The sequence below is a fragment of the Fringilla coelebs genome, assembly GCF_963513975.1.
Source record: "Fringilla coelebs genome assembly, chromosome: 12".
NCBI classification, from domain to species: domain Eukaryota; kingdom Metazoa; phylum Chordata; class Aves; order Passeriformes; family Fringillidae; genus Fringilla; species Fringilla coelebs.
The window spans coordinates 22311583-22339051 of record NC_140038.1 but is presented as its reverse complement, the minus strand read 5'-3'; the positions used below and the strand labels follow the sequence as shown (position 1 = coordinate 22339051).

Below are 27469 nucleotides of genomic sequence, written 5' to 3'. Positions count from 1 at the left end.
TTGAATGACTGGCAAAAGAGAAGCCTCCAGTCCGTCACTGGGGCGTTGTATTAGGTTTCCCAATTTGAACACAAATGCTGCCAGGAAACCAGCCTTCCCCTCAAAGGGGTGGTATTTGCACACAGCTGCAGCTCACACTGAAGTTACATGTCCTTGGGGGAAAAAAATCCTCTCTGCTCACTCAGGAAGACACAGTAACAACAGCCAGCAAGACCTGGCACCTTCCACACACTACAGCTGTTTATGGTAGGGACTGCACCTAATGTAAGGTTTAAAAGCCCTTGACCATGGAAAAAGCTAGAAAGCTAGAGAAAGTGTTAAAGTTTGGATGTGGGATTTACAGAGCAACACAGTCAACTGTCCAAGCCATGAAATGATAGAGGAAGAAATACACATTGAGAAAAACTTTACACTTTTGAAGTAAGGGACTAAAGATTGTGTGAGGATGGAGGGAGGGCTTCAGCCTATAGCACTGTTTGAGTGAAGAGCTTTGGCCTTTATACCAGCTGACCACTAAGATGTGAATGCAGCAGCTCAAAAGCAGATGATTTATCCCATTACCATTTAAAGATCCACAGCACTTAGATACTCTTTGTACCTCAGTCTCCTAGTAGTTTAGTTGTCCAAGGTTCTTGTGTCTATCTCTAGCACAGACTTCAACAGCACCTTAATGAAATTCGTAGAAAACAACAACTGGAGCAAACTGGAGGAATACATAACATGGTATTCTTCCCAACAAGCAGAAATGCTACGGCCCTGAACTTCTGCTAATGGAAAACACCCTTCCTCTGTAATTGACTTTGTGTTAGCTCAGGCTTTACTCAAAGGAGAATATTAGTGATATTCAGCTCAGAGAAATGTAAGCATTTCTTTTTTCTCTGCACTCCTTTCCTGAAGGCATTGCCCTGAATAAGTTTAGATAAATGAGGAGTACCAGCAGATACCACAAGAGATCAAACATTTATTTAATCATAAAAGTCCAGCAGATAAAACTATATACAATAATCCATGCATACTGCCCAATTCACAAACATTTAAAACCTGTTAAAAACACAGTCTGCACAACAGTTGGACAGCAGGGCAGAGTTTCACTCAGTGAGGGACATAGTCATGTTTATATTTTGGATGCTGCTTGTAGCCTACTCTCTCCCCAGCAATAAGACTCTGGATCACCCACTCTTGCGAGACAACAGGCAGCCGTAAAGCTTCTGCACACTTCAAGACACCAGCTGGGCAGGAAAAATCAGTCACCACCACATCATAAACACCCAAAGCAATATCTGTACAGGAGGAAAGACAGGCATCTGTCAGATGAAGAAAGAGGATTTTGCTCTGCAGCAGAACATCACAGAAGCGCAGAATGCTAAATTATTTGGTTTGAGAGGGACCTTAAAGCTCATCTCTTTCTACCCTCTGCCAAGAGTGGGGACTAGGTTGCTTCGAGTTCCATCCAACCTGGCAGATCAGTGTGTTTTGCCACTATGAATCATTCGTCTCCTCATTCCTAGGCAGCAAATTCTTTTTGTAAAAGTTAAAACACACCTACAACAGCCCTGCACCTCACAAGAAAATATTCCTTTTAGTCCAGATAAAAATTAGGGGAATACCAGTAGCCAGCAGTATAGGCATGACCCTGAGTCCTGACCTCAGGCTGTGAGTGCTAGGGCCTACATCACATATGGAGAGGGAGAGACAACCCAGTTCAGAAGGACAAGAGAAGCACAATTTGAGAGACCAATTTCCCCCTTTCAAGATAAGCCATCAGCTTCCAGCCTTTGTCTGAATTGCTGCAGCTTCTCCTCTGCAGGACAGGTGTCCTAGATGTAATCTATATACAGATTATATTAGAGTAGTGAGCGTCCGCCCTTTGCCTGCCTTTCTGCTTACAGACAACCTTGTAAACCATCCCACATGGTTTTAAACCATAATAAAGACCACAGTGGCATAGGATTCCCTGAGAAAATGGCCAGTGAGTACCTTTGTTGTGAGCATGTGAGTAATGCTGTTTAACAGATGCTGCTCCCCCTGTCATAAGAATTTCAGACCACAAATCCAGGAAGTTCTCTTGTTGGTCTGACACCAGGAGAACCTTCAGGTTATGGAATGGGTTTTCTCGTGGGTGCCTGCAGAGTGAAGAAAAATCCAGTAGCCTAGTCACCTGATTTGCTCTTATATATGATTTTTTAGTATCTTTCACACCATGACCCACTCTCTTACCACCCTTCCTGAAGTACTTGGAGTGACTATCCTTTGTTTATAGAGACTAACATAGAGCTAGACAGTGTTAGTGGAATATGTGTGCGGCAGTCTATATCCAAAGTTAAACTGAACTCTTCCCTAATCCTAAACCACCTTTTTTGTGCACATCCAAATTGCTTCCACTTTGACAGGGCTGAGCAGGAAGACCTCAGTCTCCTGCCCAAAAGTCTACAGCTAACTACAAATTTGTGTCTGCCCTTCAGCTTGCCTAAGGAGTCTGACCTCCTCTGTCATCTCAGAACAGGCTTACTGGATTAGACTCCACAGAAAATGCAGAAGCTGGCTTCAAAACATATCAAGGGAAAAGGAAATTAACATAGTATTGTTTTCCTTTATCAATTTCTGAGCAATTAGAGAAATTAGCCAAGGGTGTGGGAAGCCTTGTCTGAATTCTGCCTTCCTCATAAGAAAGACTGACACCTTCCTTACTTCCAAAGGGACTCTGGTTTTTGTGTATATGGCACCCAAATGTACCTTGGCATTAGAGATCATTGTAAGTCCAAGGAAAGAGATGGAAGTGCTGTTCCTATATGGAAGGGAAAGTATAGGGAGCCAGTACTCAGGTCATCCTCAGTATTTGTAGCTATTCGAGAACCTCCCAAGTGTAACAGGTCTCTCCAAGAGTCTCTAGACTCAGATCATGGTTATTTGGCACTCACCATTCTAGCAATTTTTGCTCCTGGATGCTATATCCAGCTGGCAAAAGGTAATTCCGATAATTTTGAAGCTGGTTAGCATGACAGCTATCATGGACCCAGATATAAGACACACAAGGGATCCCTCTGGCAAGGCACAGCAAGTATTTCTGAGTTCGACAATGCTGGTCCGCAATTAAAAGACACTGGTATGCTGCATTACACTTCAGGGGAGAAAAGAAGGCAAGTAAACAGGAGGCAATGCTTGCAAAAAATACCCCAAAATTATCCTGATGCTAAACAGGTTAAAGAAGAAAACAACTGAAACCTTGATTTTCACAGCCATATTATGTGAAAGGTGAATTAGATAAAGGTAGTACTGATTTCAGAATCTGTTTAATCATATCCTATTCCAAGCTCTACAGTTGCTCTAGGCAAAAACTCTCTCTAGCAGTTTTTGTATCATAGCTCTTCTCCAGTTCAGACAAAGGAGATGATTTACCTTTTAGTCTGAGACTCAGTAAGTCAATAGACAAGACTGCTTCCTCAAGCAAGATGCTCCAAAAACAATTTACCCTCTTTATTAAAAAAAAAAAAAAAAAAAAAAAAAGCCACACTAAATTACAGTAGTTGTCCAAATAGATCTGGTAAGTGAAGAGCTCTACCTCTTAAGTGTTCCAAGGCACACACCTGTGGTGAGACCACATCTGGAGTACTTCATCCACTTCCAGGTTCTGCAGTATACCAAAAACACCAGACATGCTGGAGCACATCCAGCCAAGGACCACTAAGAGACCTGAGCATTGGAACACCTGACATACCAGAAGAAGCTGAGAGCTGAGCTTGTTAAAGATCAAAAAGGGAAGGCTTGGGTGGTCTTTTTAATGCATATTCATGACTGATATGAGGGTATATAAAAGATGTAGCCACACTCTTCTCAGTGTTATCCACTCAAAGGACAAGAAGCAACAGTTACAAACTGAAATACAAGAAATTCCTTTTTTTCCTAATTGGATCAAGCTGCCCAGAAAGGCTTTGTTGCTTCTATCCTTGACAATACTCAAAACACAACTGAAAAAAGGCCTAAGCAATCTGCTCTATTTGAACCCACTTTCAGCAGAGCAGTTGGACAAGATAAACTATAGAAATTGCTTCTAATCTCAACTATTCTGTGACTGTTGTTCTAGATTAGTAAGTGAACCCTTACCTGGGTTTCATTGAAGTCTTCCAGGATATAGCCAGCTCCTGCTCGCAGCTGTTTTGCTATGTAATGTTTATCATACGGAGTAATCTCTAAAAAATCTACAGCAGAAAGATTATAGTCAAAAGTTGAACTTTCTGTTTATATTCCTACATCTTACTCTACAAAGCCCTCATCCATTCCAGTAAGGGATCCCAGCTATTCTCCCAAGAATTTCTAAAGAAAATCATTAAAAGAGTCAGGAAAAAAAAAAAAAAGGTGAGGGGGGCAGCAGAACGGGCAACAACACACCAGCAGCCAGGTGAGCACCTTGTCACTTCTTTGACAGCATGAAACACGACACCATCAAAGGCTAACTGGAGCAATTCATACATGCTTTCCAGTTCTATGCTTGCCAGCACTATCCTTTAGCTCTCAAACCCTTCCTTCTTACATTATACTATTCTGACACTGATGATCTCGCTAATTTTCACATCTTTCTTAGCTTGCTGAACAAGCCTATGATCATCATCGAGGTTTATCACATCTTAGGCCGCAAGTTGGCTAAGTCAGAGGATTAGAGAGCAAAAGGGCAAACAAGTACTCACAGAAATGTCTGATCAGACAGTATCCGCATTTTTCCTAAAGACACAGCATCTCACTTGAAAATGCAATGGGTAAGATTTGCCTCACCTTCTTCCTCCTCACTGCTCCCAGTGGGACCATCTGATGGCTTCTGATGATTGACCAATTTGTCACTTGGTGTTGCCATGGTGAGAAGAAAGGCATAGCCCAAAAAGAGGGTCTTATTGTGGGGCAAGGGTCCATGGTTGCTGTCCAGTACTGGGGGATCTGCAGCATCTACACCTTCACAAGTGCTTACAAACTCTCCACCTCTCACAGCCCCTGCAGAGAGACAGAAGCACCATGAGTCTTCAAAGATATGTCTTACCTGAGGAATCGGTCCAACTCAGATATTTTACTGCAGGAGACACAGAGAGGCAGGATTGAGCTACAATTACACTAGGCTAGGTAGGGATCTTTTATCCTTTTGGATTGTCAAATCAAAACGTGAAGGACTAATGGGGCAAGTTTGCGAGTCTTATCGACACCCTGAAACAACACTGACTGCTGTGAGGGTCCCTTTAACAGCTTTCATGACTGACTAAAGAAATAAGAGAGAGACCAATCACAACATTAAAGTCAGAAGGCAGAACTGAAAAGACAGCAAGTAAATACAAGTAAATACTCAGAATATGCTAAAAATATCTCTGGCTGCTGAATGCATCCAGGGAGAATCAGCCTCAAACCACGTAGGGAAAAAAAAAGCAATCTGATCTACTTTTTAGTTATGGAAAAATGGAAAGCAGATGAAAAAACTAGATGAATTTAAGTTCTCACCAGGCTTTATCATTGCTGATTTGCGGCCACGTTTAGCTGGGGATCGTTCATCTTCAGAAGCAAGAAGTTTCCTTTTCCCAGACAGTGATACAGGTGGGACACGTGGACTCTCCTGCCCTTTACGAGTGGGAGTTGTGCTGCTGCTGGAAGTGCTGGGAGAACCAAGGTTACTACGTCGCTTCCTCTTCCCCTCCACTAGATTATCTGCAATATGTATGCAGGAGTTAGTCACAGGCTGTCACCAAACTCCACAAGCTTTCACCCTACCTATCTGTACAAAAGTGGCTCAACTCAATAGTGCCTTGAAGATACATGCCACCACCCTCTGACAGAGGGAAGCAAGGAAAAAAAAATTTTAAAAAATTAAAAAAAAAAAAAAAAAAAAAATTCTTTCTTCTCAAGCCCTGTACCCTGTTTGTCTATTTTCCTGCCAGTACTGCTGGGACTTTATTATCAAAGCAGCCATCCACCAAGTTTATGTTAAATATGGCAAGCATCACTGTCCTTGAAGCAGACCACTTTCCACAAGCCAGTCAATACCACTAAGTCTCTGATGCCAAACAATAAAAGGATCTCAAAAATCTCACTATAAAGTACAAAAAGCATCACTGAATACCCAAAAGCATTTAAACACTGGCAATTCAGATCAGGCACTAGGGTTACCTCAAAGGCACAAGACACAGAATAGCAGTCAGCAGCTCAACAGCATCTTTCCTTACCAAGACTGATGTCAGCTGCTTTGGTAACAGGGGTGACAGGTTCATAAGGACCTAGCCCAAACTGCTCCCGCAGCTTATTTCCTTGTTCCTGAGACAGGATAACAGCCATTCGTTTATACCACTTCCTCTCGCCTTCCTTTTCAATGCAGTAGTATAGCTCTCCAGACTCCTTCCGGTGTCCCTTCACCACACCTGACAAGACAGCAACTAACAGCTGTTAGCCAACCATACCCAGGCTTCTCATCCTCCTGGAACAAGCACCCATTTCCCACCACATTTAGCAACTGAGAAAGCCAAGTATGAAACTGAAGCACGGCTCCTACCTGCACTGAAGTACTCATCCTCAGAGAGTGCAGTCACCTCTGTCTCCAGTGGGATAGGATCACAGAGCAAAATATCTTTTCCTAGCACATCACACTCATATCCGTCATCAAAGAGCAGCTTGTACTTTCCTGCTCCAACATCTCGGGTAATCGTCCCTGAATAAAAGTACCCATTTGAGGACCACTTTGCTACAACCCTGAGGCCCACAAAGCTGCTCCCAGTGGATGAGTCTGCACAGTCCAAAGGAACAGTCACCACTTGAAATGGGATTTCTGGAGAGTCACTACGACGTAAGGCACAGAAGCCAGAAGTGTCAGATTTCTCTCCTCCATCTGGCAGGCGAACTGAACGAGTAAATGATTTCTCCTCAGGTGATGCTGTAGTCGAGAGATCCTCCATACCTGGCAGTCCAGCTAGATCTCTGTAGAAAAAAGCAATCCCATATAAGGGAGGGCGATTAAAAAAAAAAAAAAAAAAAAAGCAGCATTCCCAGAAGGACCTGAAAAAAACATTTACTAAGTATAAAATACCTGGGGGAGGTGCCCAGAAACTTCTGAAATAGTCAGTACTCTTTTTCCTCTAGGACATTAAGACAGAAGTTCCCTATTCTCTTTCTTGCAATAAATTAAAGTTACAGTCTCCTTTTTCCAGGGTACCTTGTTCCTGTTGTTCGAGATGGTGGGCGTCCTCTTCTTCCTCGTCCACGAAGTGTCGCAGGTGCTCTGCCAGCCTGATGAGTGCCAGGCATACAGTCCTCCTCTTCCTCACAAGGCAGTGCTCCTGTCTGGCTAACTCTGAGTGGCGATGCAGGTTGACCAGCTCCTTTCCTAGGGCTAGAGAATTTATGAGTTAACTGTTTTGAGGAGAAAAGCCAACTCACTAGGATCCTCCCATTTTCTTGATCATCTCACAACACATCCAGAATTTTGCCTCTTTGCTGCTAAACTGCAAAGTAATGCCTCACAAGGAAACGAGCTACTCCTTCAGGAAGAACAGATGCAAAAGCAAATATTACCTCCTTAATTCTGCTCATCAAGCCAGATCTTCTTCAGAAAACCTTTGAGTTAGGTCTACCCTGCTTCACACTCACAAGCCAGATACTTGTTTCTGCAAAACATCTCTTCCTCTTTTCCTAAGACTCTGCACTTACCTCAGTTTTCCTAAGATGCCTCTGCCAATGGGTAAAGCAAAGTCTCCGGTTTCTGTCCCACACACTTTCCCTTTTACAGCTCCAGTTCCTCGCCCTGAGCTGCTGCTGCTGTGCGTGGCAGAGTGACCACTGCTTCCTCCACTGGATGTACGGTGGAGACTTGAAGCCTTCGACGAGAAAGAGCTGACATCACCAAGGTCCCCTGAGGTCAGTGACGAGCCCCCTGCAGTTCTAGAGGGGGACATGTCAGTCTCACATTCCTGGCACTCCACTACAGGCTCCTCAGTTTCCTTAAAATAAGCAGAAAAGAGGATTGTCCAAGATGATGCAAGTGCTAGACGCTTTACAATCACCAGTCCAAAGCGCAGACAAGCTGATACCATGGTCATGAAGCTGATGACAGCCATACAAACTTCAGTCTGTGCTAATCCAGAGTGCATCTCTCACTACAGGCCTGCAGCTGCTCTGTATCAAGAAGTCACATTAAGAACTCAGTCAGCAGTGTTGAGGAATACATTCAGTGCAGGTGGCACAGGGCTGCGAGTGGAAGCTGCATGTTGAGCTCCGGGGGGCGAGAGCCCCAGGCAAAAGGCCATGGGACCTGGACACTTGGAGGCACAGCAGGAACAGAAGACCCCCAGACTTTCCCACATTTTTCCAGCTTAGACTGTAAGGGTATAAAACCTCAGGGTGCCCTTTGTTCGAGGTCTCTCCTTGAAAGCACCAGGTCAAGCTGTTATTTTGTTATTTAGTTATTGCAACAAGATTAAATTATTTTAAGGATCCAGATGTCTGAGACTCTGCCATGGGAAACCTGGGGTCCAGTCAGTGAGGAAACCTGATCTGCCTGTGTGAGTGCAGGGTGCACAGGGACTCGAGCAGGGCACCCATCAGCTCACTGGAGCTGTCCACTGCAAAGAGGCCTCAGTCTCAGCTCAGGTGGTACTGTTGTGACTGCCAGAGTGGCTCCTGGATAGTTGGACAGGGAAATTTCCTTAGCAACAGCGCAGAGCTCAGCTTGGCATCCAACTGGTCTGGCTTTGAATAATTCCCATCCCTCTAGAGAGTGAGACTGCAACAAATACATGAGACACTAGGAGCTTTGGGTTGCTTGTAATCCAAGATCACTTTCAGACAACTTGTCATCTGGAGTTACTAAAGCTTTATGGATATAAAAGCACGCATCTACAGAACAGTGATATCAAGTGTTGGCAGGTAAAGCAGAAATGGTTATATGATTGTGATTACACAAACTATGTAAGCATATTTCAGGACACTTAATTCTCCATTTTTACGTTACAATAAAGAATTCCAGGTGTAGTATCAGATGTAAAAGTATTGAACTAGTTCATCCTTTTGTTTCACTACTCATTGTGACTACACAGCGCAAGACTCTCAAGGTTATTTACCTTTATAGAATAGCAGTAACATTTTATTGCTTGCAGGCTGATGTGATTATTGTGTCCATCAAATCAGCATTTCTCAGCTATCTGTCATGATTCTCTAAAGACTTTCCAATTAATGAATTGACATAACACAAGTGTACTAATAAAAGGCTGGTTTGTTCCTCAGTTTTAAGTTGACTTTTGAAGACCTTTTGAAGACCTCTGGTACACAGGACTCAAAAGACTGTGGTTAAAAATGACACTGAACTGCAAAACAGGCTAAACTATCTTACATAGGTCAATTTTACAGGCAGAAGTGATTTTTGTTTACTAGTAAAATTTCTGTTCATTCTGAAATATCTCTATTCTGCCAAAACTCCAAGACTTTTAAAATAATTGGATAAATAATTGGATACATACAGTTAAGTCTTTTGTTGAGTTCTTTGGGACTTAAATGCGTCTTGAGAACACACGGCATGAAGCATACCAGCATCAAAACCACAGCTTTTGCTGTTCACTAAATGGCCTGCAAGTCTGCTCATGAAGAAAGCCTTGGCATCACAGCACCCAGATTTGTTCATTCAGCTTGTTTCCTGCAGTCATAATGTGTTCTCACTTTAACTACTTTTTTTCAGCCTATATCTCAACCCATTTAGCCATGAAAACAGGAACTTACCTCAACTACCTTTCGTTCCACCTCTGCACCATTGATGTAGTAAACATCTGTTATAACACGTGTAACAACAGTGCGCACTTCTCGAATGGTCCGCATGTGGCGACGCTGAACTCGGCCTTTGGGGGGGTGAAGAAGGTTAAATTCCTCCTCTCCCTGTAATAAAGAGGATACAGTAAAACCAAAACAGACCACAACAAAAAGCAAACTATTTCTGAGTAGGGCTACCTCTGCAATACAGTTTCTTCATACCATGTTAAAGTACAGAAGTAGGGAACCTTTAAGCATCTTGTTACAAATTAATGGAACACAGGAGGCCTTAACAAAGGAGAACTGAACACATTTTGCTGACAAGAAGAGGAAGAGAAAACACAACAGTCCAAGGAGCAAACAGCAAACTTGTTTAGCGTGGCTTCTGATACTCTTTGATTGAGTAGACTCCCACACGTATCACATCAATCTTGCACTGTCTTTTATGGTCCTGTTAATCTACTATTTCCCACAGGACACATTAGTCTTAAATCATGTTTAGTAAAAAATCATTTTTCTAGTCTTTCTGTTGATAAAAAACTCAATCCCAAACAAAAACAATCAACCAACCAATCAAAACTCGTCACATTTTTCCAGAAAATACATATGGAGACATTTACTTTCCAAATTCATGCTGTCCAGCAAGTATTGCTACCTTAACAGTTGATTCAGGACAGCTTGTGACTTTAACATTTTAAAGTGGTCCTTGGCCTTTTTTCAATAGAGAACCAACTATTAACGAATCTACTGGCTGAAAGGATACTTTAACTGTCCTAAAGCAGTTAAATACAGGCAGCCCTCATCCCACCTGACTGCGCAAAGAGTCCGTGTCATCTCCAGAGGTGTTGACAAGCTTTTCCCCACTCTCGTCAGTTTGAATGTTCACATCTTGTTGCCCAGGTTTTTGCCCAGACATACTGGTTCCCATTTCCACCTGTCTACGGATTTCTTCTGATGTTTGTGTTGCTGTTGTAACAGTTGTTGGGGTAAAAAGACAGTCTGCTGTAGTTTGGATCCCTTTATTTTTGATGTTCTCCCACCTCTTTTGACTTTGATTAATTTGAACAGCCTTATTTTGTTTTCTCTGCATGCTTCTCCTATCTTCTGCCTGAGTGCTTACAACATCAGTCTCCATAGACTCTCCATCCCCAGCACCAGAAGATCGCTGATGGCAGTCCTGCTGCATCCTCTGAGGAATTAGGCTCTGTCCACCACTGCCGTCTTCCTTCTGTTGCTGGTACTGCCAGCCACTGGGACTGGTATGTAATTCAGCATCTTCTTGTGTGCCAGGAAAAATTAACCGATCCCCCCTGCAAACCGGTTACACACAGATCAAAACCATTGATTAGGAAAACAAGACAACCAGTATGCTGCCACTCAATTGAAAGCAGTATTAAAAAACCCCCACCTTGGCAGTCACTCAATTGCTTCTTACAATTGCACAAAACTCAGAGTGTTCAAATAATAAAAAAAATCTTTCAGTACCTCTGAAGTGATACATAGGGTGGTAAAACATATGGCTGACGCTGTACAGAACTAAGTGCTTTCTGAAATATAAATTTTCTTGTTACACTCCACACATTAAGCACAAACTATGCAACTTCCCAGAAGCATGTCATCTTGAAGTTACTTCAGGCTCCTCCAGAGCTTGATTGGCTTGAAACTGATAATTACATGTAGCAAGAAGACCCAGCAGCATAAACAGAAATGCTGTCTGATGTTTTCATTAGAATTTGTCTTCTCTGCCAAAAGTACTGCCTCTGCCAAGTACTATATGGGACACTATACTGAGCCAAACTAGAAGCTGGCTTCCCTTGGGTACTTGAGGATTTTGAGGAGTGACTGTCTTGCCTTCTGGCTGTGCCTTGCCCAGTGCTGGAACTCCCAATTCATTATGTCTTTATTGTAATTGTTGAAACTCAGGTTACTCTTTCTACATAGAACAAAACCTCACTGTCCCATCAAAAGATAGAATGGAAAACACTGAAGAAGCAGATTTCTACTTCTAGTTCTCCAGGCAGCATCCTCCTCACTGTAACATATGCAGTTGTACAGTCCTTTGGAAGGGGACAATAGCAGCAGCAACGACAAATAAACAAAACTGGTCAGAAGATCTTAGAAAAGGAGATAGAAAAGGTATTTAAACACCCTTAAATATGATCTCAAATTTTCTCGAACCCAAGACTTCACTGAAGCATATCAGTCTTCTGGAATCACATGGCCACTCAGTCAAAAGGTAAGCCTGATAACCACGTGACACACAACATACAGATTTAGTATACTTACCCCATTGTCCCCAGCCTTCCAAGTCACTCAAAGAAAATGGCTTAACACAATTTCTTTGATGTAGAAAGTGTACACCTGAATATAAATCCAACCAGGACTGGCAGGCAAAGACTGTGAGGAGTTACCTAAATGGAGAAGTGGAAAGACCATGACCTCTGGCCTCATCCTCTCGACGAACTTCACAGACACGACTGAACACAGATGATGCTTTCTGTGAGCTAGGAGTGCAGATTTAAGACAAACAAACAAAAATGCATCAGGAAGTGAGAAAAACCCTCATACAGCCAAACAAGAATTCTCTAGCTCCTTGTGAGAACAACAAAGGGTACTGAGCTTCTTGACCTACACAGCCACAGACAGATCATATCAGTCAATCTCAAAGATCAAGAATGAAGCTGCAATTGCACAAGCATTTCTGTCATTTCTGAAGACACCCTAAAAGCCAAGAGCAATGGAACAATTCCGGAAACTGTTGTGTGGAAAACTGCAGCACCATCAAGAGTTTCAGCATTTACTGCCTCTGGTACCCACCAGAAGACACAGTTAGATCCTTTATGGCTTACTTCTCAGGAATTTCATGGCACCGCAAAAATACTGGGAATGACAGTCATAAAGCAGACCCTGAGAGTTCATATTCATCCCATCCTCAAGTAGTGAGAAATTATTATTACCCATCCTCAGCATTGATGCATGATTACCATCTACCAAGCAATCCTGTAACAAGAGATACTGAGTTTATTCCTATGTTTTCTACCACTACTCTTCACTCAGATTACTACAGGTCACCATCTTCCTACTGAGATTCTTGTTAGTATTTACAAACATTACTTCCTGCAAGCTAAATCAAGCAATGCTAGACATAAAATGTGAGGTAAGATAGATACATACAAATCAAAATGACCAAGGGAATAACTCATTGTTTAGGTCAAAATGTTAGCCTGTGATTTCTGTATATCCATGAACTGATTATGACTTTCTATCAGCTTTACACCAAAAAGACAATTCTCTTTCAGAACTTCTCAGAGATTCTTTGCAGAAAATTGCACCTTGAAAGACAGCAGAAACCCATATATTTGGAATTTAAGAGATGGACAAGGCAGACTTGCATTCTGGACTGCAAAAGACATGAATTTCTGGCTTTGACGACAATCTAATGGAGCCAAAATGCTGACATTTGTAGGAACCACAGAGCCCATAATGAACAAACAAGTGGGGTTCCCACTTTGCCTATGTAATTAAAACCTGCTGCAAGAGCTATTGAGTCAATATCACATCTTCTGCTAGAATGTTCCTTGCTTCTGTGTCTCCTCCTAATTTTTTTCCCCTACGGTTGATAATATGTAGAGAAAGGATCTACCCAGACCTTTGTATTAACTCTGCCCAGCAAGAAGCCCAGTTACCTAGCAGCAGCCTCAGCAGCAGCAGAGGATCCATCTTTCCTGTCACTGGCTGCAGGCTCTGAAACAAGAAGGAATGGAAGAATGATTTTACCTTCATCCAAAAGGACTCTCCCGACCTTTCCCAGCTCCATACACTCAGTGAAGAGAGGCTGAGAAACACTGGACAAAGGGTGCCCAGGCTTGCCCATCCAACTTCTCAGAACAGACCTAAGTTTCTACAACTTTTAGACTATTAGACTGAATGCCACTCTTCTGGTTGAAATCCTGTCAAACTTTTTTTCCAGATTATGGACAGGTCCAGAGGAAGCAACAAATATGATGAGATGAACTGGAGAATCCCTCCCAGAGACAGGCTGAGAAACCTGGGCTTGTTCAGCCTGGAGAAGAGAAGGCTCCAGAGACACTTCATTGTGGCCTTTCAGTACTTAAAAGGGGGCTTATTAAGAAGGAAAAAAAAAAAAAACAAAACAGTTTTAAATTAAAAAGACAAGAGATTTAGATTAGATGTTAGGAAGAAAATCTTTCCTGTGAGGGTGGTAATGCACTTTCACATGTTGCCTGGAGAAGCTGTGGCTGCCCCAATTCAGGAAGTGTCCAAGGCCAGGCTGGATGGGGCTTCGAGCAACCCAGCCTAGTGGAAGGTGTCCCTGCCCACAGCAGGGGGTGTTGGGACTATGTGATCTCTAAGGTCCCTTCCAATCCAAACCATTCTATGATTTTCTTTTATATACATATATATATATATATATACACACACACACCTATATATATATATATTTTCCCACCCAACACAATCAAACTTCACTTCCTGTCCTGCGTACCATTGCCACTATACATCACAATTTGTAGTCTGCTGGAAATACCTTTCCTCACAACAGAAGCCTCTCCTCTCACTTCATCCTTGCATAGAGCATTGCAGAAACAGAGAAACAAATTTAAGTGACACTGCCCAAAAAGAAAAATGAGAAAAATTACAGGGACTCAGAGACTGTCTTGGGGAATGCCACAGAGAAGTTCTGAGTTAGGGCTGAGATCCAGTAGGACTCATACACTTCAGGTTTCATCCTCTTACTTTCCAAGCTGAATGGCAAGGACTCCTCACTCCCATCATTCACAGGGGTAACAAGGTTCATTCGCAGAGAAAGTTTTGCATCTGACTCAGGAACCACACCAGACTCTCCTTTCTCATACGCTTCTGACACATCTGCTGATACCACTGCACTTTCCACAGTGACATTGTTGGTACCTATTGTGCCCTCTGCTGTAACATCACTGGTTGCTATAGTGCTGTCTGGGCAAGTATCATCCACTGAAAACAGAAAAACAAAAACAAGAAACAAGAAATAGCTACTGTCACATTCACACTGCTGGGGTTGAGGTCCTAGTTTTGGTTTGAAGACACTTCACTGCATGCATTAATAGTAAAGCTGCAGTAGTGGAAATTCCTTTCTAGAGATCTGAAGCATGAAAATTCTGTAGCACAGGTATTACCCTTAGTTTGTGACAGAATAATTTACTACAACCCAAGCAGAACAGACTTCTTTTCATCTAGCACTTGCAGGGTGCTGTTTTGTGAACCTAGCAGAGAAAGTCCTGATAAAATATGATGAACACTGGAAGCAATCTTTTGGTCTAAGCTCTTTTGCTACTAAGAAGGCTCTTTTACATTCTTTAATGGAGTTGTATGCAGGACCACAGTGAGTGCAAGGAAGACATGCTCCATACCACCCTGTACTCAGGGAGCAAACACCCTCACTAGAGACTGAGAAAACATGACGAGGAAATTGAGGGGAAGGGATAAGCCCCCCTCCCCCTGCCCCCGCCGGGGAATGTAGCAATTTTTTGCCAAGGCAAGTCTGAGTTATCCTAATGCATACTGCACCAAGAATCAAAAGCTTCCAGGCTTTCATTGCAGAACAGAGCCTTTTGGGTCAAACTCACCAATTGGTGTGCTGTGTCTCCTGGGTCCCATTTTGAGATGGCCAGTAAGAGGTGGTGTTATGCTAGTTAAGGACTGAATGACATCACCCTCCTTTGGCAAAGTAAAATGAAACGGGGTTCCTAAAAGACACAGAGCACCAGAATTAGTAATTTAAAGGATGTACTTTAGTTCAAGTATCAAAAGCACATACTCACTGTGCTGTGGAAATAGGGAAAAAGCATAACAGTGGTGCTGTACAAAACCCCCCTGAACAGCTGTTCTAACTGATGGTCCTCACATGTTATGTGAAAAATCTCTCTCAGTGAAAATCTAGACTGTGATCAACTCAATGCAGCTGCTCCCAGGTGCTAGATAAAAGGGAGACTAAATATCCTGACATTAATAGGACTTCTACAGAACGCAGCTTTGCTTCAGAGATGCTCAGGATTTTTCAAAGAAGAGGAAAATGAGGTCAAAAACAGAAATGAAGGTTAGGACAGAAATGAACTGGCAAATCTACATGTCGCCTGAACTGATAACCTATAACTTACTCGTGGCCTATTGCATCAGGGAAACCATGCCCTAGTGGATTTACTATGTGCAGATGTTGCAGGATTTAACAACTAAAATAAATCAAAAACCTAGTAAAATGCTCTTTCCTTTTGCTTCATTCCATGCATTTATTTGCAAACTTTCAATGTTACAGAGAAGTAACTAGCATAATCCTCTCACAGAAAAATGCCCCATCACCAAACAGTTATGTATCATCTGTTTGAAAACGCTGAAAACCATCACCTCTCTCACTATCACAAGCTTTAAAGACGTGGCTAAGAAACTGCAACATCCTGAAGACCAATCCAAGAACTTCACTGTATTTTTGCAGTGGGTAGGTATCTTCTAGCACAATGGTACTCAGACACTGGAAGGCAAACCACCCCTCCTCATGAACAGTTTATGAATGCTTGTCATATCATGGCCTAGAGCACGCCTCTATTTAAAAAGTGTTTTATCTAAAAACTGAAGTAACTTAATTGAATATTGATTTAGCTTCCACAATCCCTTCTAACCTATAAATCCACATTTACCATGAAAGAGAATACAAACAAGCTTTCACAAGAACTGAAAAAAATGTGAATGCCTCACCTAGAAGTTTGAATGCTTTCATTCACATTACAGTCTCAACTGTTCTATTAATGAAAACAGTTAATCAAGACAGCTAAACTTTTCTTACATTCTTATGATCATCAACCTGTAACAGATTCAGGTCCATTTGGAATTGAATATGGCAAGAGATGTCAAAGACAACGAGAAGGGTTTCTCCAAGAATATCAGCAGCAAAAAGAAACCTAAGGAAAATGTGGGTCTGCAGCTCAGTGAGGTGGATGCCATGGTAATGAAGAATACAGAAAAGACAGAGTTACTGAATACCTGCTTTGCTTCAGTCTTTACTAATAAGCCCAGCGCCACAGAAACCCAGATCCTGGAGGCAAGAGAGAAAGTATAGAGAAAGGAAGACTTCCCTCAGTCAAGGAGGATCAAGTTAGAGATCATTTAAACAAATCTGACACCCACAACCACCCATATGGGCCCTGACAGGATGTGCCCATGAGTGCTATGGGAGCTGGCAGATATTACTGCTAAGCCATGCTCCCTCATCTTTGAAAGGTCATGGAGTAGAGGAGATACCTCAGACCAGAAAGCCAGTGTCACTCCAGTCTTCAAAAAGGGCAAGAAGGAGGACTCGGTGAACTAAGCCACTGTTGCACCTCCATCCATGGAAAGACGGAACAAATCATCCTGGTTGTCATCATCAAGGATGGAGGAGAAGGTCATCAGGAGTAGTCAGCATGGATTGACCAAGGGGCAATCACACTTGGCCAACGAGATTGCCTCCACTGATGGAATGACTAGTTGGGTAGATGAAAAGAGAGCAGTGCATGGTGTCTGTACTACCTTCAGCAAGATTTTTTAAACTGTCTCCTGAAACATCCACACAGATAAGCCCAGGAAGTGTGGTTTGAATGAACAGACAGCAAGGTCAAGTGAGAACTGGCTGAATGGCAGAGCTCAGAGGGATGTGATCAGTGGCACAGAATCTAGTTAGGAGGCCTGCAGCTAGTGGTGTCCCCAGGGGTCACTGCAGGGTCCAGCCTCAACTTACTCGTCAGTGACCTGGATGAAGGGTGGACCCCTAGCAAGCCCCCACCCAAAGTTTGTGCTTACTGATTTATGCTTCATAATTTGTTGATAAGGGATTAGACTCCTAAAATATTTATTATGAAAATAATTATTACAATAACAAAGCTGCTTTAAGAGTAGAGGGATGCTCTACAGCTCTTCATATCTTAACGACTGAGTGATGGCAGGAAGAGCAAATACCACTCTACATACTTTTTCCACCATGCTTCACGAGTCTGAAAGCAATTAGGTAGAGTAGATCGAAAGCCTGTACTCTCCTAACACCAATCAGCCCTTTAGTGTAATACAAATGCATAAAACACAAACAAGCATTAATTTTGGAATTCATTTTCTTTAAAAAATCGCTTACAGTTCCCTTTTAAAAGTAAACGCAGCCAACTGTGATGTGCTTAAATTGCATTTAGATTAGTCTAAGAAAAAAGCCAAAACATTTTCAGTACAGTATCAGAGGCGAAATATTATCCAAAGTCAATGACAATTCTGTTTAGGGTCTCTTAAAAAAAGGAAGTTTTGGACTGTGAAAATTGTGAAAGACAACACTGAAGTGGAACCTGACATTTAACCTTGTTATGTAACTGCAGCTATTTTTCTTTATCATCATTTCAGCCATGTACTGCCAAACTTATTGTTGCATTTAATAAAACCCATACTCTTCTTAAGTTTGAAGACCAGTACTGTTCTCCTGACTATGCCAAATTGTCTTAAAAAACCTGCAGTCCCAAATGCCATGGACTTGTTCACAGAAAAGTTCATCTTTGATCACAAAATGCAATAGAGTCAGAATACCTTTGAACATCCTGACCAGTATTTTGACTAGATCCCCTCAAAGCATTATTTTCTATATAGTAAAACTATTTTTCTTCTTTCAGAAAATCAAGAATATTGTAGCAAAAACTTCATCATTCAACTTAACATTAACACTGGAGGTCCTACAGTCTTTCCCTTTTCCTAAAAGACTTCATCGGGGGGGAAATACATATTCTGATACTAAAATCGTTCTTTGTTCATTCTCATTTAAGGGCTAGAGAACTGTGTTTAAAGATGAAGCCAGGTAAGAGGCACAAACAAAACAGATGTAGTATCCCACAGCTTGTATAATGACACACAGCATGTTAAATGATTTTAATGGGTCACAACAATTCCTGCTGAGCCAGAGCTGACATGCAAGTGAAAAGCCATTCTACTTTAAAAAAAAATCACAAGAAAAAATTGCTATATTAGCTTTTAGCTCAAAGTTGCCCTATACACCCCCACAAAGAAAGTTCTCCTCTGAGAATGAAGGAAAACAAAAATAAGGAGACCTGCAAGAGGGAAAATATTGACTACTACACACCCTATTCCTTTCAAGGACGCTGCTGTTGTTGCTTCTTGAGTGGGGGAGAAGTCACAAAAAATCCCTGAACATTGCCAAGGTCACAGCGTTTTTAGTTCTTCAAGCTGCCCTGCATTTCTACCTTAAAGTAGTGAGAGTCAGGAACAAGAATTACACCATAGGGGAAAACAGCAAAGTCATGTTCTGCATATAACACAGTAAGGTATAATGCTTCTCATCTTGCATCCAGTATCAGTGCTCCCTGAAAACACTGAGGATTGTATACAGCTGTCCTTGACATTACTCAAAATACACATCTGCGAACTACCACCTGAATTCACTTACCACTGGAAGGACTGGGGGACTTAGAAGTTGCCTTCTCCTGCGGCTGCATTTGCTCTTCCCGCTCCAGATTCCTTGTTGTAACAGTATCCTCCATATTCTTTGGTACCGGATTCTCATGCTGAACCACATGTGTTTCAAACCCTCTCTCTTGAAGAGATGGCTGATTGTTTATTATCACGGCCTGTCCAAATTCTGAACAATCGGGATGGTTTTTGGCACACAGTGCCACTTCTGATTGGACATCACTCTGTAACTTTGGAAGCAAATTGTGCTGCTCCAGAAACTCCCCTACAGAAGGCTTAGCTAAAACTTCATTGAGTTTTGCCATGTTAATAGTAGTTTTATCCATGCTCTTTGCCTCCACAGCATCAAAAGTACAACTTTTCAAAGCTTCTTTTCCCTGACATTCTGGTCCAACCTTTTCTAATTCCTGGGCTACATTTTTGCTATTTTTACAAGAATCATTAATTTCTGTATCTTCATGACACTGTCCTTCCCTTTCAAGAATAAACCTATGAGAAAGTGTTATATTAACAAGAGACCTATCTTCTGTTATTTGCTTCTCTTTTATTTGCAGTTTTTCTTCTTGTTCTTCACACTGACTCTCAGGAACTGCCTCAGGTTTGGAAGTCTCTTGAGCATATGACAATATCTCAGGCAGACCAGACTGATCTGCAGCAGCCTGACTTCCAGAAATACACTCAATCTCCTGATGAACTGTAGAGGCTAATGGCCCATCTCCTCCAACACCTGCACTAACAAACTGTCCTACAGGCATTCCTGCAGTCTCTACATCCTCCTTTTTTGCTTTTTCACAGTTTTCAGAGCGTGCTTGATCACCTGCATTCACTTTTAGTTTTATTTTCTCATTCTCCACAGAACAGAGTCTTGAGTCTGAGGCCTTGCTTTCAGAAATCCTCTCTACCTGTGTGGTCTCACTGTCTTGGCCCGTGTTCAGAGAGCCTGAACTGATGTCTATATCCGTGGGCTGGCTACATGCACTTGCAGAAAGCATCAGTTTACAGGAATCAGGAGGCTGTAACACAGAGTCCTCTGTGGACATCTTTGACAAAGCATCTGTAGATCCAGAGAGATCTCCTGGTAAGCATAAAGGGGTTACACCAGCAGTTTTTTCTTCTTCATCCTTATTCTCTGGACTCTGAGTTGGAACAAAGATATCCTAAAATGAAGAAGTGGGACATGGAGTATTAGGGCATCCCAAGGAGGACTGTTTATTATTCCTAAAAAATTACACTGGATTATGCATCAGAGCAAGTTGAGCACAAAACTACAGATTAAAAAACAACCAATGAAAACAAAAACATCCAAAACTTTTTTCCCCCACACATTTATGAGAGCCATAATTCGTCTGTTTTTGCTGAGAAGAATTATCACCATTAATTGCTATTTAGAAATCTTCAGCAAAGTCAGACACAATCCTTGCTATCTTTCACTATCAAATCACAAAATACAGGGCAAATATGGCAAATTAGTAGCTATTTTTACTTGAACCACCAAAGGTTTTGGAAAGAGCCTCTGTGATATCTATTATATTAACATGAATGCTGTTTTCAGCTGAGAAGAAGCACTGCTTTAACTAGTGAAGTTTCTAGCAAGTTCATGACATTCATAATATTTAGGTATAAACCCACAAACTGTCTGTTAAATCCTTTTGAACAGTTATAATTTCCAGAATCAAAAGACACAAAGGAAACAACAGCAAGAATAAGAAAGCTGAAAAATGCAGTAAATAAATTCTAGCCTTACAGAATAAAAATACTTTATTATGGAACAGCTTCCCTTTCTCCACAAAAATGATGCTAAGGTCTTGCCCACTAAAAACCTAATTTACAATGCAGTCTGAGACGCAGGATGGCCAGTTCAGCATAAGAAGGCAGCACAGTCTAAGTCAACAGCTTCTATGTTTTGTAACTCACTATGCCCTCTTAAGCTTATGCATTTTCTCTGCAGGAAAAACTGCCACATCATATGACTAATATATAACTGCAACTGGTGGGAACAGCTTAGTAGGGAAGCTCAACATAAAATAACAGAGGTTGACTGAAACACATCATCTGCCTCAGCCATATAAAAACCTCAGAAAAGCTATATACATGAACCCTTACATGAGAGAACTCTGGTTGTGATGGTATAGCTGAAGATCCAGGAAAGGTTGGGGCACTCTGGGACACTGGAGTTGAAGCCTGCGGCTGAGCAAGAGGTCGTGGAGGGATACAAGGGAAGGCCATCTCCACCAGCATAGCTCCTCTCTGCTTTTGCATCAGTTCTCTTCCATCTGCAGGGATAGATATATCCATCTGTTCATCTGGTTTGAAAGAGCAGAAAAAGTATTAGCACTAAATTCTTGTGTTATATCTAAGTTTTCAACATCATATTAGAAGATTTGTCTTCAGTGGTGTACTCAACTTTGTAAAATCTTATCTCCAACAGCATTCTTTTTGTAAAGGGGAAAAAAAAAATCAACAAAAATATCTATATTCTTACTTTCAAAGGGGGAAGCAAGTGTTTTGTTACAAATTCATATGACTATTTTGTTACAGGTCTAGAACTTCTACAATTAGAAAAAAGTGTTTGAAACTTTATAAAAAAAGGTATTTTTCTGAGGTATTTATTTTCCTTTTGCTGTCTTTATTAAAATGCAACTAACTTTAGACCCCAGCTAACAAAATATCTGTTAAAACAGTATTTCACATTCTGTGACAGGAATCTCTCAGAAAGGAATATTTGATTTTTTATCACACTAAAAACCTGCAGGGATGGATATCTTATCCTTGATGGTAAATGTGTGCTTAGAGAAAATATTTAATAACCAACATATCATATAGAATAATTTCTCTTTAGGCATCACAATTTAGGATACACACTTGCAGCACATTAAAGGTTTCACAAATATTGTGGAAGTTGTCTATATTAAGGTAAAATAACCTATTATGATGCAATTCGTATCTGTCCTTACTACTGCCCTAACAGTATAGACTTAATACAGGTTTCTGTCTGTAGCAAGAATGGCTTGTTCCTAAAAAAGATAACTGCCAGCAGAAATCTGTATGCTATACAAAGCATTTCCTATCTTTCAAATGAAGGGGCACTAGTACTAATTTAATTATGATAGCTATGCAGGAAATATCAATAGCAGATAGATAATCCTAAACAACAGAGTCAAAAATACAGTTCTCCCTTCATCTACCCCTTCACTGTTCTCAGTTCTACTTTATTCTTTAAACATAATTTTAACAGATTCTGAAAAGGCTGCAAGCTCTGACTAAACCAGTGCACAAAAACACGACCACAGACAGTATGCAGAAAAACGTTACCTTCTGCTTTCCCCCGTTCAGTAGGGCTGCTGGGGACAAGGGCATTGGATCCAAAGGAAACAGGAGGAGGGGTAACTAGGCCTGAAGAGACACTGCAGACCAAAAGGAAACATGGAAATGAAAACCACACTTCACTAAAAAATGAATTAAGTTCTCCTACCAAGCTCCAGCTTACCACAATACAACTCTTCTCATGAAAGGCGAGTGTCAGGTGTTCACCAGTAAGAGACTAGTGACAGTCATGGCCACCATTAGTTCATTTCATTACAAAATAAGGCCCTGCTCCTCTCATAGTGCAAAATTAAAACACTGATTGCTTAAAATCAAGCACAAGTCCTTGAATAATGAAGAGAGTAGGGGGAATGCGCTACTGCAATGAAATTCTTGCAAGAGCTTGGGGATTTTTCACTTACGTGGAATCACCCTCCTGTAGAAGGAATGCCTGCCCAGAGAGCTGCAGGACTTGCAGACTGCGGGCAGGGGTGCACACCAGAGAACTTCCCTCTTCCACCCTGGTTACTGGACAGCCACTCCCTGCAGTTGCTTTGAACAAAACAAATCAAAGATAGAAATACAGTCAAAAAGCGATTAGAAAATTCTGAGGAATTAAACTCATGCTACTGCACAGCTCCTTCTCAGATAGGCAACGACAAGCTGATCTTCTGGCGAAGGACTGCACGACAGTTCAGTATGTGAAATGTAAGCACAAAACAGTTCAGATGAAAAAGAAAAATCAGAACAGATTTTAGGCTGTACAAGTCTTCCTACCTGGGAATTCTAAAAAAATCCCTAATGGCTCCAATATCAGCAAACCTGATCCAGCAACAGAACACAAATATAGGCAAGGTTCTTGAAAGAAAAGACACTTTGTACTGACCACTGACTCAGTGTGAGAAGGTTGTTACTGACTCTTCTGGATACAGAAGGTTCATTCACAAGATCAGTCCACAACAGACACCACTGGGCAGAAGTTTGCCTACACTCTTATCCACAGTGGTGTGTCATTACAAAGGCAGAGCATCAATAGTTTCAGAAGAAGGTAAAAGTTGGGTTTTGGTTTTGCTCTTCAAGAGGCACAGAAACAAAGAAAATTAAATGTATTTAACAAGCCAGTAACCGTTCTAATGGGAAGTGACATTTAGATACTGTTCCATACTATAGTGAATGAGGCTGTGGCCTTTCATTTCCAAAGTGTTCTCAATTTTAGCAGACTTTACATGAAAAATACTCACGGCATGCTACACCCTAAAACACTAAATGTCTGTGAAGATCAAGTAGGTATGATGTTTATAACTATCTCTAGGATGGACATTTTGGTTCTGCTCGTCTGTTGTTACCTGTTGCATGATTCTCGGGAAACATCTCTTCCTGTGTTGACAAGATATCTGGCTCCTCATGACCAGAACCAAGGGATTCCTCAGTTTTACTGGCACCACTGACAGGCGTTTCCTTTCTGGTATGCTCCTCTGCTTCCTGCAGAGTTCTGAAAATGCAAGACACAGTCTTTGACCTGAGAAATTCAAGATATGAAGACCACGACATTGTAAAGAAAATCTATCAGCAACAGATAGAAGGCATTCACTCATGTATAACACAGGGAAAAAAAGGAGAGAAGAAAGAAAACCAGCTTCTCCTGATAAAATAGCATTTTCATCCTCGATAAGTTACACTTTCAGAATAATTTTTTTACATTTTCTTCCAATCTAAGCAATGTTTAAATGAAACACAGATGTTTATTGACTTCTATTCAATGCAGATTCTAGGAATTTCACTTCCCCTCTTTAACATTATTTTGCGGCAAAATACGACAATACACAATGAACTAAATATTATATAAATTTTATGCCAGAGAGAATAAATACTATTTAACAAACTGAAGTTTCACACTTAAAAACAGTTAAAACAAAGTTTACAATAGCAAATATGCAAAAGCATCCTGGAATACCCACCACTTAGCCTCCATATTTCTCCTGTGTAGCCAAAGCTCATGCTACAGTGATTAAGTTATTTCAAGATAACTTCTGCAACTCAAAATGAATTATCGTTTCCGGTATATTCCAGTCATACCATTTTAGGAAAATTACTGGGGTAATTTATTATGCCATGAACTTCCCTTAAAAACAAACCTATCAATATCTTTGTGTTTAGGAGTTCGACATCCCATCTTTTCTCACCAAGGAATACTGAGAGCACTCCTTAGTCAGCACTGCTACAAAAAGGCCTCAGCAGTATATCATCCTTCCCTTTACCTTTCTCTTTTGCCTTGAACCCTCTTCTATACCAAAAAATCTAGTAAAAAAATAAACAAATCACCTTCCAGAACACCCACACTGTCACAGTTGAGACAGCCACAACACACAGCATATCCGCATACAATTTCAGAAAGCTTCTACCCATACAAAGTAACACCATACCCCTTCAGAAGCCTTCAAGCACCTGCTCTTCTTATTCTTTAGCCCAACCTTTTATACCCCTGATGCTCCTGCATGGCATCTGTGTGCCCTCTGTTCCATTTGGTGATTGTTCAGCACACCTGGGCACCCCATGTCTCAGCATGGTGCTCACACATCTGGGCACCATGCTGTCAATGCTGCTCACCTGCTTCTCACAGCTGAACCCACTGGGGATCAGGCTTGGCCGCAGCCCCATTTCAATCCCCATCACCACAAACTGTGTGCCTACAGCAAACAACCTACAGAAAAGACAGACTGCTTTACCTTTCAGACTTCTCTGCCTGGCTCTCCAAAGCAGTATGTGCTTCTGTGCTGGAGTCAGTTTCTGTGTTGTCCGCACAAAATTCTAGGAAGAGAGATAAAAGAAAAATACCTGGATTCATATACAAATAGGAAAATGTAGGTCTGTAATTTACACAAATACCAAGGCAAGCCTTATATTTAAAAAAATTAATTTTGCACTATCTATGATAACAAGAAGGAAAAAAAAAACAACAGGATGAGGTTTTTACCAGGGATTGAATTCAGTATCAGATTGTCTAAATATTTTGGAAACTAATTAGGAAAGAAAAGTGAAAGCAGCAATGAGAGCACTTGGACAGGTACAAGAAAACAAATTAATTAGTCCAAAGGGAAGAGGGGGCAAAATTCTTTGCAACTACCAGTGAGCTGTGAACTCATTTTTGGAAACTACTAGTACCGCATTTCCTGTCAAAAAACATAACATTTATAATTTAAATAAACTAGATAGAATCTACACAGCAGCAAGAAGACATCTATTATCATTTTCACTTACCATATTTAGACTCATTCTTAACAAGTCTGGAAGAAAGGACAGCGGGTCCAGAGTGGAGCTGAAGCCTAGCATCTCCCTCACTGGGCACCAAGTCACTCTCAAAGTCCTGGCTCTGCGACAGCTCTAGAACTCCGAACTGGAGCTGTGACATGCCTGTATCTAACATCAGACATCCATTACAAACACACATACCAAAAAGAAAAAATCAAGAGCCATCTATCACTTTTACAAGGGCAAAAGATATACCCTCTAACATGCAAAGTATTTAGGCTATGGCTGAAACTCTGAATAAACTAACTGATCTGATCTCAGCTGTACTAATTAAAATATGGTATCAGAACAGGGACAGTGGCCATTAACTCAAAAATCTGTGTTAATCAGCAAGGGCTTATGCCATTAGGAACTGCAGCAGACTTTCATTCCATGAATAGAAAATAATCTCGATAATACACAGCCTGTGTCTGAAAATCCTCTGATGACAATGACCATTATGCCAATTCATAATAAGGCTCCATTTCCTAATGATCTCAATGCATCCCTGCTTCTTCTAAACCACCTTCAATCTTCAAGATCCATTCTAACGATAATAAATCAACCTTCTTTTGTTTTGTTTTGTTTTTTTCAAACACCAAAGCACACAAATAAACTTTCAGAAAAGGATGCCAATTTCTGACCTATTATTACCGGCACAATTACCCCTGGTGAGACAAGTGAGTCAGCTCAACTGAAAAACTGCACAGACGGTTGATCCGATTCTGAAAATCCAAAAACCGACCTGAAATGGGGAAGTTACCTTCTACACACGGCGAAGAAGCACAGTCCTCAACATCACCTTCACTTCGTTCCCCGGCCTTTCCAAGGGCACTGCAACAGAGAGACCCGCTAACGTCGCGCAGGGGCTCCTGCAGGCCGCCTTCCCGCGGCTCGTTCGGAGGGCTCGCTTGGCACCGACCAGGCGCTCCAAGCCCTCCGCACCGCGCGTCCCTGCCGGCCCGAGCACGGCCGCTACGGCAGCGGGCCCGCCTTCCCGGCCCGTCCTCAGCACGAGAGATTTCAGCAGGCCAGAGAGGCGGCGGCCGAGAGCCGCCATCTGGCGCACCCCACGTACCTGCTCTCCCGGTCGGGCGCTGGGGACTCCACCGCTGCGCAGCCCCGCGGTCCAGAGGCACTCGGGCGGGCCGGGCCCTCCATGGGCTCTGCAAGCACAGCGCCGTCAGCGCGACCGCGGTACCCGCACCCACCGGGACCCCGCGCCCCGCCCTTACCTGCGGGTCGCTCCCGCGGCGCCCGGCTGCCAGCAGGACCGCGGACGATGTCCTGCAAGAGAGAGGCGGGGGCCGCATCAGAGCCGGGCCAGGCCGAGCAGGGCGAGACCGTGTGGTGCTGCAACCGCGCCAGGGGCTCACCAGCACGGGGCTCGGGCTCCGCCGGGCCGGCAGCCGGCGGGCCAGCGCGCCGAGCCAAGCCCGCTCCGCGTCCGCCTCCGCGTCCGCCTCCGCGCCCTGGGGCTGCGAGTCCTCCACGATGAGGAGGGGCGTGTCCTGCTGCGAGAATCCAGGGTCCAGCTGGCTGCTCCCGCCGCGCTCCATGCAGGACGGCGAAGGCCGCGGGGCCGGGCCGGGCCCTACGCCGCCCGCCCGTCCGCCGCCCAACCCAGCCGCACTTC

At 42.3% G+C, this 27469-nt stretch overlaps 1 protein-coding gene across 5 annotated transcripts; it reads right to left on the bottom strand.

Annotated features, from left to right (window-relative positions):
• Positions 1 to 949: 949 nt before the first annotated feature.
• Positions 950 to 27469, bottom strand: TP53BP1 (tumor protein p53 binding protein 1). Of its 5 annotated transcripts, none has more exons than XM_084214128.1 (27): positions 27210 to 27469; positions 27069 to 27120; positions 26912 to 26999; positions 26597 to 26667; positions 25804 to 25962; positions 25272 to 25353; positions 23892 to 24037; positions 22968 to 23097; positions 22555 to 22646; positions 21346 to 21545; positions 19220 to 20399; positions 15384 to 15503; positions 14515 to 14751; positions 13443 to 13500; positions 12168 to 12260; positions 10565 to 11066; positions 9730 to 9882; positions 7669 to 7958; positions 7175 to 7351; positions 6518 to 6939; positions 6195 to 6386; positions 5476 to 5679; positions 4768 to 4980; positions 4102 to 4196; positions 2919 to 3118; positions 1978 to 2123; positions 950 to 1280 (listed from the first exon to the last, which is right to left on the bottom strand). In XM_084214128.1, exons 1-27 carry the CDS (start codon positions 27390 to 27392, stop codon positions 1093 to 1095), a joined length of 5673 nt encoding a protein of 1890 aa, XP_084070254.1. In that variant the 5' UTR covers positions 27393 to 27469; the 3' UTR covers positions 950 to 1092. The 5 variants fall into 5 exon arrangements, with proteins under 5 accessions (XP_084070254.1, XP_084070255.1, XP_084070253.1 ...); XM_084214129.1 differs by having other exon boundaries at positions 10877 to 11066; XM_084214127.1 differs by having other exon boundaries at positions 26912 to 27120.

Bases quoted from the DNA above. Each gene is read 5' to 3' on its own strand.
- TP53BP1 (XM_084214127.1), bottom strand. From the start codon at position 27,392: ATGGAGCGCGGCGGGAGCAGCCAGCTGGACCCTGGATTCTCGCAGCAG. The intron at 11,067-12,167 runs GTAACTCCTCAC...ACCGGTTTGCAG, and splicing joins CTTTCCACTTCTCCATTTAG to GGGGGATCGGTTAATTTTTC. The intron at 6,387-6,517 runs GTAGGAGCCGTG...CTGTCTTGTCAG, and splicing joins GGATGAGTACTTCAGTGCAG to GTGTGGTGAAGGGACACCGG.